At 42.0% G+C, this 15,328-nt stretch overlaps 1 protein-coding gene across 1 annotated transcript in view; it reads right to left on the bottom strand.

Moving 5' to 3' along the window:
• Positions 1 to 14,442: 14,442 nt before the first annotated feature.
• Positions 14,443 to 15,328, bottom strand: part of UMPS (uridine monophosphate synthetase) — a 31,048-nt gene continuing 30,162 nt past the window's right edge. The window contains exon 6 of the mRNA XM_059162926.1: positions 14,443 to 14,839. Coding sequence (XP_059018909.1) covers positions 14,670 to 14,839 — 170 coding nt within the window. The 3' untranslated portion in view covers positions 14,443 to 14,669. The remainder of the gene's footprint in view (positions 14,840 to 15,328) is intronic.

The raw sequence follows: 15,328 nt of genomic DNA, 5'->3' as shown, positions 1-15,328 counted from the left end.
TTTGCTCAGCTTTTCAGGAAGCCTCAGATTTTCACTCTCTTAATGCATGTTAATCAAAAAGGACTTCGGCATAAATTCCCTATTATTAAGGAGCAAGCAAATTCTATTGTTCACTCCTGCCCCTCTTGTGCTGCTATTAATTTACCTACGCAGCCAACAGGCATTTGGCTACCGGTGAAACACCACCGTGTTTGGGAAAGTTCTCCAGACGTACATACACTTTTAACAGTATTGAAGAACTGGGTCCATAGAACAAAAAGATTTGTTGGGTTACTTACAACAGCTACTCTAGGAATTACAGCCATTACTGCTACAGCGACCACTGCAGGAATGGCCTTGCATCAAACTGTACACTACACAATTTGTACAGAAGTGGCACGAGAATGCTAGTAAGGCCTGGAATCAACAAACGTTCATAGATCAAAAACTAGATGAACGTGTCTCTGATTTAGAAACAGCCATGATATATATAGGAGATGATCTTCAGAATATAAAGCTTAGACTTCATATTTTATGTGATTGGAATGTTTCTTCTTTCTGTGATACTACTCCCCATGCCTATAATGAATCAGAAGTATCTTGGAGCAAAATTCGCCGACATATTAACTAACCATTATGGTGATCATCTAACCTTAGATATTAAACAACTTCAAGATATGATTCTAAGTATCACTCACTCGTTATTATAATCTGTTCCAGGAGTGAGTTTTACTCAAAGAATTAATGCTATTCTGTCCGATTTAAACCCTTCTACTTGGATCACACAAACTGGTCTTGGTGTTATAGGTGAATTGATTATTCTTCTTATTGCTGTAATCTTTTTATGCTTAGTCCTCAGAAGCACGCGAAAATCCCTCCAACGACTGAAAAATCAAGAAGCTGCAAAATCAGCTTTTCTACTTCACAAACAAAAGGGGGGAGATGCTGTTGCCCCTCACCCTGGAGGATTTTACTAGTTGCCAAGCACATTTAGATATGGCCTTAAGAAATACATATACTGGGGCACCTGGGTGGCTCAGTGGGTTAAAGCCTCTGCTTTCGGCTTGGGTCATGATCTCAGGGTCCTGAGATCGAGCCCCGCATCCGGCTCTCCGCTCAGCGGGCAGCCCGCTTCCTCCTGTCTGTCTCTGCCTGCATCTCTGCCTACTTGTGATCTCTGTCAAATAAATAAATAAATATCTTAAAAAAGAAAAAGAAAAAGAAAAATACATATACTGACAACCAGTCTTTGGGGAGAAGGACAATGTACGACTGTGAAGCTGGGCAGCTGGGGATGCCCGGCTCGCCCAGGGCGGAACGCCGCCTGCTTCAGGGAAGCCGAGTACCCAGGAACACCCGGTCAGCTCAGGATGGAATGAAAACCGCCTGCTTCCCTTTTTCTTTGTCGCTCTTTTCTCTTCCCAGAAGTGCCTGTTGTTAGATGAGTCCTTTGAATGTGCTTGGTTAACTATAAACCTTACCCTCCCCCTTGCTTGCCTGCAAGGCAGGATTAACGTTTGACCTTCATCAATCCTTCTGTTGGCTATTGACTTCTATCTAATAAAAGTGAGACTGTGGAGTTGCTCGTGGCAGCAGTCCTTTTCGACTGTTGTCCCCTGCTCCTAGTCTTTTGCAGCTGACTTGTTTGTGCCTAATTCTTCTCTCGTCGCTGACTGGAAGCGGCAGTGGGCGCTCTCACACCCCGGGTGGACTGGCACTGCCCTTCCTGCGACTGCTTGGACGCACACAGGAGTTCTAAAGACAACAAAGGGACTTGGAAGGAGCACCTGGCAGTCTCTGGAAGTCTTTACTCCTATCTGGAAGCATGGTTAGGGATGTACTTGCAAAGAAGTATTTCTTCTTTTGCATTGTAATTTATTTACATTGTAACTCATCTATAGTGATTAACTATACCGATTTCCAAATGGTACTCAACTTGTATTAACTGATTTTGAACTTCTCTAATTGCAAAAGTAGTATAGAGCAAAGATGGAAAACAAAGAAACCATAAAGAGAATCTTTTATAATCATACCAAGGAGGGTAACTACTCCAGCTTTTTGTGTATGACTTGTCTTTTTTTTTTCTATGCATATATATATAATTTTAGCCAAATTAGAATTTGAGTATCGCTATTTTTTAAAGATTTTTTATTTATTTGACAGAGATCACAAGTAGGCAGAGAGGCAGGCAGAGTGGGAAGCAGGCTCCCTGCTGAGCGGAGAGCCCGATGCCCGGGACTCAATCCTAGGACCCGGAGATCATGACCTGAGCCAAAGGCAGAGACTTTAACCTAGAGCTACCCAGGTGCCAAACTATCACTCTTTAAAAGGACCAGGGTCCTTCATTCCACTTGGTTGACTAGTTCTTAGTGAAACTAAAGTAATAGCTACCTCTTTGTGGGGGGGAAGAGATGTGTTTTTTTAATTTGCTTAATTAGGATCGTGGCTTGAGGTTGATTATCATGAAACCCGGGATGGATTTCAAGGTAACAGCAAACAGATGGGGAAATGAGAAGGGAGGAGGGGCCTTTCTGTCTATTCAAGGTTCACCTGTTAACTGGCTCCCTCTTTCCTCCCTTCAGAGGGTTTCCAGCACGCAGGCTCCCGCTTGCTTCCGAGAAGGGCAGCTGGGGCTCTGGGCTGCTAGCAGGGCTTGGGGACTGGCTGCGAGGGGCCAGTGGAGGAGAGGAGGAAGCTGACAGTGCTCGACTAACACTCAAGAGGAGGTGAGTGGGGGACCCGCGTGTCCGAGGCGCTGAAGTCTCCTGGGAGGTGTGCGCTGAGGCAGCGCTGGAAGTGTGGACAGGGCGCGTGGAGCCCGCAGGCTCTGCCCACGTTCGCCTAGTTGCAAGCACTCAGCTGAGGCTTTCAGCGTGGCTGTGAGTGAGGCCCTCTGCTCGCTTTCCCTGGCATGGTCCCACCTGGCTTCTGTCCCCTCCTCCCAACTCAGGACTCCCGATGCTCAGGCCTCAGACCCTGGAGGGAGGATGCAAAGTGCAGGGAGGCTGGACGGTGAGAAGTGGTGGGTGCTGGTGGGAGAGCCCTGTGTGTAGAGCCCTCCTCAGCTCCCAGGGCCCCTCCTGCTGAGCTCCTGGCAGCTTTGGAAGGAACTCTGGGATGGTCCTGACATCCGCCTGGTGTGACAGCGGCCTCTGAGATGGTTAGGTGATGTGTCAGTGAAAAGGTCTTCATATCCAGTTTCTCTGGAGTTCAATGCTAGGCAATTCTGATGCTTCCTTTTTTCATATGATGGGACCTGCAGGATCGGGCCCATTTGGGTGTCCTGATTGTCAGGAAGCTGAGAACTAAATGCAACAGAATATAACTACCTTTAGTTCTCATTGAGATCCTGACTTCTCCCCTGACCTGCCCCATCCTCTGCCCTTTCCACTTCCCCCTCCACACCTGCTTTTGGACCCTTCTGCCCACGTCCTGCTGTATCGTTTCTTCATCTTAAGGGCCTCTAGTTCTTGCTGCATGAAGGCAGGATCTAAACTGGAAGTAACCATAAGTCCCAACCTTCTAGGATGGGAGGTTCTTGAACCTTTCTGTGTTGTGGACCCTTTCAGTGATCTGGCAAATGCTTCTGACTCCTTGTCAGAGTAATGCATGTTAAGTGTGTAAATAGGTAAGATACCCAAAAGTCTGGCCCAACTCATCAGGGCAGCTGGTCACCCTGTACCATTTTAGCTGGACTCCAGGAATACCCTGGAGGGCTCACCAGTTAAAGCTTTATTGGTCTCATCCGTGAATAGCAAACCCCTGAGACTAAAAGCAGCCTCTCTTCTTCATTTGACTCTCACAGTAGATGCACAGGGTGATCAGAGAAGGCATTACCACATTTTACAAAGGATTAAATTGATGTCCGTCACCCCAGGCTGAGAGGATTGGCGAAGGAGACTCCAGCTCAGGGGCCCTATCTCTACGTTGATGCTCTCCTCCACACCGCACCTTCTGGAAAATGTGTGACAGTCTTCTTACCCTAGAGCTCACATGTAAGTGAAATCCATGGTACTTGTCTTTGTTAGACTTCCTTCTCTTAGCACAATACCACCTAGGTTCATCCATGCCATCATAAACGGCAAGATCTCGTTCTCTCTTATGGCTGTGTAATATTCTGTAGTGTATATACATGCGTGTGTGCATGCACGCGGTGTCTTCTCCCTCAAGGGAAAAGCTTTCCATTGATAGATGTATCAGAGGACACTTGAGCTGCCTCCATAACTTGGCTGTTGTAAATAATGCTACAGTAAACATAGGGCTGCATGGATCTTTTTAAATTAGTATTTTAATTTTCTTCAGGTAGATAGCCAGAAGTGGAGTTATTGGATCATATATATTATATATATATATATATATTATATATATATATATTATATATATATATATATATATATATATATTTTTTTTTTTTTTTTTTTTTTTTGAGGAAACTCCATACTGTTTTTCACAGTGACTGCACCAATTTATATTCTGATCACTGTAGTTAGGTAGGGTGCACTTTTCTCCACATTCTCACAAACACTTGTTATTTCTTGTCTTTCTGATACTAGCCAGTCTGACATGTGTGAATCACAAACACTTGTTATTTCTTGTCTTTCTGATACTAGCCAGTCTGACAGGTGTGAATCACAAACACTTGTTATTTCTTGTCTTTCTGATACTAGCCAGTCTGACAGGTGTGAAGTAGCACCTCAGGGTGATTTTGATTTGCATTTCCTTGATGTTTAGTGATGTTGAGTATCTTCTCATGTGTCTTTTGGCCATCTGGATGTCTTCTTTGGAAGAATGTCTATCCCAGGTTTCTGAGCACTTTTTAATCAGTTGGTTTGTTTTTGTTTTTTTGGTTTTGAGCTGTGTGTGTTCTTTATATGTTTTGTGTATTAGCCCTTTATCAGATACATCATTTGCATATATCTTCTCCCATCCCATAGGTTGCCTTTTTGTTTTGTTGATGGTTTCTTTGCCATGCAAAACTTTTTATTTTGATGTAGTCTTAGTTCACATTCGTTCCCTTGCCCGTGGAGACATCCATAAATAGGTTGCTAAGGACAATGTCCAAGAGATTACTGCCCATGTTTTCTTTTAGGTGTTTCATGGTTTCAGGCCTCACATTTAGGTTTTTAATCCATTTTGAGTTTGTTTTTATATGGTGGAAGAACATGGTCCAATTTCACTCTATGCGTGTAGCTGACCAGTTTTCCCAACACCACCTATTGAAAAGATTCTTCTCCCCATCATATATTTTTACTCCTTTGTTGTAGACTAATTGCTAATATAGGCATGAGTTCATTTCTGGGCTCTCCATCCTGTTGCATCAACCTTGTGTCTGGTTTTGTGACAGAACCATACCATTTTGATTACTAGCTTTATAGTAGATCTTGAAATCTGAGACCATGATACCTTTGTTCTTTCCCAAGATTGCTTTGGCTATTTGGGCTCTTCTGTGGTTTCATGCAAATTTTAGGATTTTTATAAAATCTTGGTATTTTGATAGGGATTGCACTGAATCTGTAGTTTGCTTTGGGTGGTAGGAACACTGTGATACTAATTCTTTCAAACCATGAGCATATAATCTCTTTTCATTTGTTTGTGTCATCCTTAACTTCTTTCATCAGTGTCCTAGTTTTCAGAGTAAGGTCCTTTTCTTCCCTGGTTAAATTTATTCCTAGGTATTTAATTTTGGGGAAGTGCAGTTGTACATGGGATTGTTTTCTTAATTTCTCTTTCTGCTACTTCATTACTAGTGTATAGATGTGCAACAGAATTCTGTATATTAATTTTTTATCCTTCAAACTTACTGAATTGATTTATCAATTCTAATAGTTTTTCTGGTGGAATTTTTAGGTTTTCTACCCATTTGGTATCATCATCTGCAGAGAATGACACCTTTATTTCTTCCTTACCAATTTGGATGCCTTTTATTTCTTTCTCTTGTCTGATTGCTGTGGCTAGGGCTTCCAATACTAAGTTGAATAAAAGTGATGAAAGTAGACATCCTTGTCTTGTTCCTGATCTTAGAGGAAAGCTTTCCTTTTTTTTTTTTTTTCCATTTTCAACATTGGGTATGATGTTAGTTGTATGTTTTTCATACACAGCCTTTGTTATGTTGAAGTATGTTCCCATTAAACCCATTTTGTTGAGAATTTTATCATGAATGTATTTTGTCAAACGCTTTTCTGCATCTGTTGAGATGATCATGTTTTTTTATTCTTCCTCTTATTAGTGTGATCTATCATATTGATTTGTGAGTATTGAACCACTCTTGCATTAGGTAAATCCTACTTGATCATGGTGAATGGTATTTTTGAAGTATTGTTGAATTCATTTGGCTGATACTTTGTGAATTTTGCATCTATTTTCATTGGTTTCTGGTTTTGTTGTTCTTGGTAGTGTCTTCGACTTGTTACCTGGGTAATGCTGGCCTCACAAAATGAATATGGAATTTTTCTTTTTCTTTTTATTTTATTTTTTTTTTTAAAGATTATTTATTTATTTATTTATTTGACAGAGAGATTACATGTAGGCAGAAAGGCAGGCAGAGAGAGAGAGAGAGAGGAGGAAGCAGGCTCCCTGCTGAGCAGAGAACCTGATGTGGGACTCGATCCCAGGACTCTGGGATCAGGACCTGAGCCGAAGGCAGCGGCCCAAACCACTGAGCCACCCAGGCGCCCTTCTTTTTATTTTTTGAAAAACTTTGAGAAGAATAGGTATTAACTCTTTAAATATTTGGTAGAATTCACCTGTGAAGCCGTCTGGTCCTGGGCTTTTGTTTATTGAAACCTTTTTTGACTACAGATTCAATTTCATTGCTAGTAATAAGTCCATTTAAATTTTTTAGGGGCACCTGGGTGGCTGAGGTCATGATCTTGGGGTTCTGGGATCAAGTCCTGATTTGGGCTCCCTGCTCATCAGGGAGCCTGCCCTTTTCCACTCCCCTGCTTATACTTGCTTGAACTTACTCTCGCTCTTGCTTTCGCTCTAATAAATAAAATCTTAAAAAAAAAAAAAAAGTGTATTTCTTCCTGATTCAGTTTTGAAAGGTTGCATGTTTTTAGGAATTTTATCCATTTCTTTAGGTGGTCCAATTTGTGGCACATAATTTTTTATTGTAGTCTCTTATAATTCTTTGTATTTCTGTGGTGTCAGTTATTATATCTTCTCCTTCATTTCTGATTTTGAGGACTCTCTTGTTTTTTTCCTTGATGAGTCTGGATAAAGGTTTATTGATTTTTGTTTATACTTTTCAAAGAACCAGCCCTTCATTTCATTGTTTTGTTTTGTATCTCTTTCATCTATTTCTGCTCTAATCTTTATTGTTTCCTCCCTTTTCTACTAACTTTGGGCTTTGTTCTTATTTTCTAGTTCTTTTAGGTGTAAAGTTAGGTTGTTTGAGATTTTTCTTGTGTCTAGAGATAGGCCTATATCACTATAAACTTGCCTCCTAGAACTGCTTTTTCTGTGTCCCAAAGATTTGGGACTACTGTATTTTTTTTCTCCATGTATGTTTTATTTCCTGTTTGACTTCTTCCTTGACATATGTTATTTACCCTGCATGTGTGTTTTTTCCAGATTTTTTCTTGTAATTGATTCCAGTTTCATACTGTTGTGGTTAGAGAAGATGCTTGCTATGACCTAAACCTTAAATTTACAGAGACTTGTTTTATGTGATCTTTTCTGGAGAATGTTCCATCTGCGCTTGAAGAGTGTGTATTCTGCTGCTTTTGAATGGAATGTTCTCTATCTGTTAGGTCAATCTAGTCTAATGAGTTGTTCTAAGACATTGTTGCCTTGTTGATTTTCAGTCTGCATGATCTATCCATGATGTAAGTGGAGTGTTAAAATCCTCTGTCAATTTCTACCTTTATGTTTGTTCATTAATGTTTGCTTCATGTATTTAGGTGCTCCTAGGTTGGATGCAGAGATACTTATAATTGTTATGTCCTCTTGTTAGATCGATTCCTTTTATATTATGTAATGCCCTTCTTTGTCTCTTGTTACAGTCTGTTTTAAAGTTATTCTGTCTGATAGAAGTACTGCTACCCTGGCTCCCTGCTCCCCCTCCATCTCCCATTTGCATGTTTTTTCCATCTCTTCACTTTCAGTCTGTATTTGTCTTTAGGTCTGAAGTCTCTTGTAGGCAGCATATAGATGGGTCTTATTGTCTTACTATTTTTTTTTAAGATTTTATTTATTAATTTGACAGAGAGAAATCACAAGTAGGCGGAGAGGCAGCCAGAGAGAGAAAGAGAGGGAAGCAGGCTCTCCGCCGAGCAGAGCGCCCGATGCCGATGTGGGACTCGATCCCAGGACTCTGAGATCATGACCTGAGCCGAAGGCAGCGGCTTAACCCACTGAGCCACCCAGGCGCCCATTGTCTTACTATTTTTTTAATCCATTCAGTCATCCTTTGTCTTGATTGGTACATTTAGTCCATTCACATTTAAAGTAATCATTGATAGGTATGTACTCATTGCTGTTTTGTTCTCCTTCTCTTCAGGTTGTTTTTGAGCTCTTCTCTGTCCTTTATCTCTGCCCTCTTCCATTGAGGTGGATGGCTTATGTTAGTGTTTTGCTTGCATTCCTTTCTCTTTATTTGTGTATATATATGAAAGGGTGTTTTGTTTAAGTAGGCTCCAATTTCAGTGGGGAGACCACTATCGGGCTTGAATTCACGACCCCAAGACCGAGACCTGCGCTGAAATGAGGAGTTGGATACTTAACAACCTGAGCCACCCAGGCACCCCACTTACAGGTTTTTGATTTGTGGTTTCCATTCAGTTCATATACCTCTTATGCATATAGCAGTCTGTGTTAAGCTGATGGTTAAGTTCTAACACACTTGAAATGCACCAAACTTCTACTCTCCCCTCCATATTCTATGTATGTCACTTTTTATATTTTATTTTTGTGCATCTCTTGACTAATTTTTGTGGGTATAAATGATTTTACTATTTTGATGTTTTAACCTCTATATTGGCTTTATAAGTGATTAGTCTACCTAGTTTATTCTAGGTTTGCTTTTACCTGTGAAGTTTTTTCATGATGATTTTCCTCCAGTTATAGCTTTTTCTTTCCACTTAAAGAATCTCAAAAAAAAAAAAAAAAAAAAAAAAAAAAAAAAAAAAAAAAAAGAATCTCCTTTAATGTTTAAGGCTGGCTTACTGGTGATGAATGCCTTTAGCTTTTATTAGTTTAGGAAATTTTTTCTCTCTCCTGGATGTAGAGTGTTGGTTATTGGGCTTTTTCCTTTCAGTGCTTTGAATATATCATCCCACTCCCTTCTGACCTGCAAAGTTTCTGCTTAAAAATCAACTGATAGCTTTGTGTGGTTTCCCTTGTATGTAACTGTTTTCTCTTGTTGCTTTAAAAAGTCTCTATTACTGTTTTTTGCCATTTTAACTATTGTGGGGTGGACCTCCTTGGGCTGATTTTTGTGCTGCCTTGATCTGGATGTTTGTTTCCTTCCCTGGACAAGTTTTCAGTAATTATTTCTTCAAATAAATTTTCTGCCCCCTTATTTCTCTTTTCTTTCTTTCCTTCTTTCTTTCTTTCTTTTTTTTTTTTTTATAAAGGTTTTATGTATTTATTTGACAGAGATCACAAGTAGGCAGAGAGGCAGGCAGAGAGAAAGGGGAAAGCAGGCTCCCTGCTGAGCAGAGAGCCTGATGTGGGGGCTTGATCCCAGGACCCTGAGATCATGACCTGAGCAGAAGGCAGAGGCTTTAACTCACTGAGCCACCCAGGCGCCCCTCTCTCTTTTCTTTCTAGGATTCCTATAATATGAATGTTATTACACTTGATGGTGTCACTGAGGAAGTTCCCTTAACCTCTTCTCATTTAGTTACTCCCCTCCCCCCTCAGCTTAGTTGCTTTCCTTACTGTGTTTTCCAGATCCTGGACCTATTTTTCTGCATCATTTAATCTGCTTTATTTTTAAAAATTTCATTTATTGAACTCTTCAGCTGTTTTTTCATATGTTCTATTTCTTTGTGAAGCTCTGAGTTCATATACTCTTCTCAAGTCCAGTGAAATCTTTATGACCATTACTTTAATTAGGCATGTGTTTATCTCCATTTCATTTAGCTCTTCTACTATGATTTTTGTCTTGTTCTTTCATTTGGTTCATATTCCTATATCTCATCATTTTGTCTAATTCTGTGTGTGTGTGTGTGTGTTTTTAAGATTTCATCTATTTACTTGACAGAGAGAGATCACAAGTAGGCAGAGAGGCAGGCAGAGAGAGAGAGGAGGAAGCAGGCTCCCCGCTGAGCAGAGAGCCCAATGCGGGACTCTATCCCAGGACCCTGAGGTCATGACCTGAGCTGAAGGCAGCGGCCTAACCCACTGAGCCACCCAGGCGCCCCGAGTGTGTTTATTTCTATGTATTAAGCAGGTCAACCACATCTCCTGGTCTTAAAAGTAGAGGCCTTTTATAGAGGAGGTTGTATGGCGCCACAAACTCTGCTGGTCACCAGAATTAGGTGCTTCAGGGGTCTCCCCTGTGTGGGCTGCATGTGCCCTACTGTGTGTGACTGAGTCATGGTTGTGTTCAGCTCAGCCAGCTGCAATGAACTGCTTTGTCTCTGTGGGTACACTGGGCAGGGTTTGGTCTCTTTGCTGTTGAGAAGCCTGTTTGAGGCCACTTTGGGCTCCTTGGTGGATGGGGCTGGCAGTCAGACTTGCTGTCTGCAACTAGCCTGTTAAGATCTGGGGCAGGGCTTGCTCCCTGCCTGGCTAACTGAAAGGCTCCAGTTGGTAGCCAGAGCTGGCCATCAGACTCACTATCTGCAATTACTGTGCCTGCCACAGTTCAAGCAGCCATTTCTTGTGGAGATATCACTGAAAGCGGCCAGACATGAGGACTGGAAAGGCTGATTCTTGGTGGAATACAGTTTTTGTCTTCCTGGTGCACAGGGCTAGATCTGGGAGAGCTGCAGCACATTAAGTGTATTGATTAGCTATTGTGAATAGCTACATACAATCCACCTCAGAATTCCATGGCGTACAATAATTAGCATTTAATATCATGCTGACAGGCTTATAGACCAGTTGGGTCTCCTATGGAAGGTTGGTGTGGGCTCTGCTGTTTCCTCTTACTCTTTTGTGACCTCTGGACCAACCAGGGCATGTTCTTAGGGTGGCGGCAGAGGTGAAAGGAGGGTGAACATACAGGAGTCTGGGCTCAGAAGGAGTACGTTGTCACCTCCACCCACATTCCATGGGCCAAAGTAAGTTACATGCCCAAGACTAACACCAGTGGGGGTTTGGAAAATTCTCCATCTCGAAAGGAATTACTGTGTCACATGGCAAAGTGTATGGATCCAGGGAAGGAGGGGGAATGGGGACAATAATAGAATTACCACTTTAGTTTTGGTACTTTCTGTTGAATCCTGAGAGCAATGGAAAAACATGTCTCTCAAATTGAAACTGAATACGAAGGAAAAACTGGCTCAAGTCTCTTACGATGGTGTGGAAGTCTTTTTGAAAGTTTAGAACCTAAATTCCATAATGACCATGACAGTGATAGTCTGTTTCACTTCCTGTGTTCAGTAAATACTGGCTGATTGAATGGTGAAAGGATACACATGTAGCTACAAGTATACTTATAGACATTAAGGGGTAAAAAAGTTGAAGTATCTACCTATACAGAAAAGAACTAAGAGAGTATAACAGAAATAACCAAACTGGAGTCAGGATACGGATTCTTATCCTTACTCTGCTTGTATTAGCTCTTCTGAAAACTTCTGCAATCATTCCTCATTGCACCTCCATTTCTTCATCTGTGGAATGGGGTGATTGAATCATCTGATCTCTGAAGGGCTTCCAATTTGTCTCCTAAGCTTTTGGAATTTCCTAAGATTCTTCAGCTGTTGGCAGATCCCATTCTACTGGCTACATACCCACCGCACTTCGGCACCACCAGCTTCTACTTGATAGGCCTTGAAAAAGGCACAGACTCAGTACATCTTGCTCAGTAGCGTGGGTAGGAGTCTGAGCCCCGAAGGGCCCTATGAACAAGGAGCCTAAGAAACACTTTGAGCTGCTGTAGCCTGACAGGGAATCATATGACTGAGTTTAGGATTAATGGTTAGGACAGTCCTCTCCTCTCAGGGCTGGCATGTCACACTGTCTCCAGGCTTCCTGTTATAGATGACAGTCTGCTACTAGTTTGATTCTTTGGGGTAAATCGTTATCCTTGAAGTTCAATAATTTTTGTAGGATATGCCTAAGCCTATGCCTTTGTCTTTAACTCCTGCCTAGAATTTAGGGGGCTCTTTTAATCTGCAAACAAGTATTTTTTCAAACTAGAAATCATCTGTTATTCCCAAAATGATTTCTCCTCCTCCCAGAATGTCTTTTTGTTCATACATCTGTCTAAGGCTCTCATCTACTCCCTTACTATTTTCATTTCTTTGTCTCTGTTCTGAATTTTGATGATTTCTTCCACTTGATCTTCCAGCCCATGAATGTAGTTCTCAATATTATCATACCATCTTTAAATTTTCCATCACACTTCTTTCAAATTCAAAGCTAAAATTACTTAAGTTCTCCCAAAACTTGGGTCTTGTTTTTGTTATTTTGGTCTCTGAAGTGTGATGCTTCCTGTGGCAACTCGTTTGCACCAGAAGCCTTGTGCTCACGAAGACTCAGACATTTTGCTGGGCCCCATTCCAGGTACAGAAAATACTCCAATGAACTAAAGAGTCAGTCCCTGCTCTCTTGGAGCTCACACCTGTTAAGGGAGCTTTTCTTTGCTTTCCTTCCCTGGTTGCTGATTTCCTCAGGCATTTTTTTTTTGGTCTACCCTTGACCCTGTACACCTTGAGCGGTGGGTCAGACCTTCCTATAGCAGCAAACCTGTGGCTGGTAGGAGGCCTATAGACTTCTAAGGGCTGGCATTACAGTAACTAGGACAGTCTCTCAGAAACCTGTTTCTAACAAGCAAGGAAAATCCAACTGACCTTCTGGTGTACACACACACACACACACACACACACCCCACTTCTTCCAAGTCCTGAGCCTCCTCACTGTTGTTCCATCACCCTACCTTCCATAATAGAGACAATAGCCGGCACCTGCCCTCTTCAGATATCTGGCAGAGCCTGTGGTCATGCTTCCAGGCTTTACCTGAATGAACCCACCAGCCATTTTTTTGTTCAGTAGAAATGAATAAATGGGAGCTGATAGGAAATAACATTAAAGGAGACTTCAGGCTGCCACCTTCACCCTCCAGTGCCTTTTTTCAGACACTTCAGAGAGTCCCCATGGGCTTTTCCCCAGGATGACTCTCATAACATGACTAAGACTGAACTGGGACCGAGACTCTAGGTCTTTGTTACCACAGGCTGCAGTGATTGAGAGCCTCCAACTACAACTGCCAATCCAGCCCTGCTCAGACAAGACTGAACATGCAGGAGGCAGCCATTTCAAAATGCTTACCTGAGCTCATACCCTTCATTCCCTTCCCTCCAGATGCTGCCTGAAGACCAAAGAAATATATAGAACCGAGGGAAATCTCAATCAGTATTGGAGAAGAGGGATCATCCAGAATCTCAGAAGAACTGGTGGGAGAAATCATGTGTTGGGGACCAGGGGAGGAGGGCTGCTCGGCTGGTTAGGGCACGTACATGAAGGTCGGGCCTGTGAAGGTGGATATCCCTGCCCCCCACCTAGCAGGAACCCAGACCTGGTGATAACAATGTCAATTCTGTGACTGGGCTTTCTCTTCATTTCTAGTGAAGGCTGACTGCCCTTTCCTCCACAGCACGGATAATTACGCAGGATCTTGGGCAAACTTTCAATGGAACCTTAGATGTCTTGACAACTGCTTCCTTTTTAAGTAAAGGAAAGAGCCTGTCTACTTGTCATCCAATTCAGGCAAGAGGAAGCCATGACGGGTGAAGCACAGGTCCACAGCTGCTGCCTCAGTGAGGAAATGAGTCAGGACACCTCATCCTTGGGTGAAATGAAAACCAGATATTGGCTTCAGGGTAATAGCTTACCATTATCTTCCCCCTTTCCTCCCTCTGGATACCTGGACTATCACTTTTACGTAGGAAAGGAAAATAACTAATATTTAAATATTACTCGAGTATCACATAAGATACAGAATAGAGGACATGTGAAATACTGTCCTGGTTTGAGCCTTCTGAGATCTTAAAATTTTTGTGTCACAGCAATTAATCAAAAAAGTCTGATATACAGGGGTGCCTGGGTGGCTCAGTGGGTTAAGCCGCTGCCTTCAGCTCAGGTCATGATCTCAGGGTCCTGGGACTGAGTCCCGCATCGGGCTCTCTGCTCAGCGGGGAGCCTGCTTCCTCCTCTCTCTCTCTGCCTGCTTCTCTGCCTACTTGTGATCCCTCTCTGTCAAATAAATAAAATCTTAAAAAAAAAAAAAATAGTCTGATATACAGATGGACGGAAATGCTCAAGTATGAAAGACCCAAACACACACCGAACTGTGATTGCCTAACCAGCATCAGTCTCATGTTCAAGCTTTTTTTTTAAATTGAGTTTGTTACAGTAACAACGCAGTGATTATTCATCACTGTGAGATATCCAGAAGTCATTCCAACACAGAACCCATGAAAGAATCCAACCCATTAAGTGTTGCTTGTTATTTCAAGCCAGTGCATCTCAGGAGACCATGTAGCTTCAAGGTCTTCACAACAATGCATCCGAGACACTCAAATACCAAGTCGACTCAAATAAGCTTCCCAAGCAGCTTTTCGGTACAACTCAGTTGCTTCCAGACGATTGGATGCTGATGTTATGCCCCGGCCTACAATGATGATATCAGAACCTCGTTTGCCAATAACTTCTTGTGGACTGTTGTACTGTTGGCCAAGATTATCCCCTGCACAAAAACACAAAAGTCACTGTTAAACATGATACAAAAAAAGAATGAACGAAACCCCCCAAAAAAACAAAACAAAAAACCAAGAAACCAATCAAATCAGTTTGCTGAAAAGGAATCTAACCAGCTTTAAATAAAAAATGTGCCATAGTGCTCTCCATGTCCCTCCTGGACAGCAAGTGATTAAAAGCAGTTGAAGGGACTCCTTAGATATGCCAGAGATCCCATGGCAGAGGTAGATGCAAACCCGCTCCTCTTCAGTGTTGAATTTTAGCCCATTTATATTGTTAACAGTATCAAAAACTAGTAAACCTCTTATGTTGCCAAGAAAGGTTCATTACCAAAAACCAATAAAAATCGGCCTTACAATAAAGGACAAGGATACTACTACACATCTCAGAATCACTGTTAAAGTGTTGGAAAATTCCTCGCACCTCTAACTGGACCACACCAAAATGAGTCTGTGACAACCTCCTCAAGTGCTCAGAC

Source organism: Mustela lutreola, chromosome 2 (genome assembly GCF_030435805.1).
Source record: "Mustela lutreola isolate mMusLut2 chromosome 2, mMusLut2.pri, whole genome shotgun sequence".
NCBI classification, from domain to species: Eukaryota; Metazoa; Chordata; class Mammalia; order Carnivora; family Mustelidae; genus Mustela; species Mustela lutreola.
Note: the sequence above shows the minus strand (reverse complement) of the source record. Positions and strands in the feature narration are given on the sequence as shown.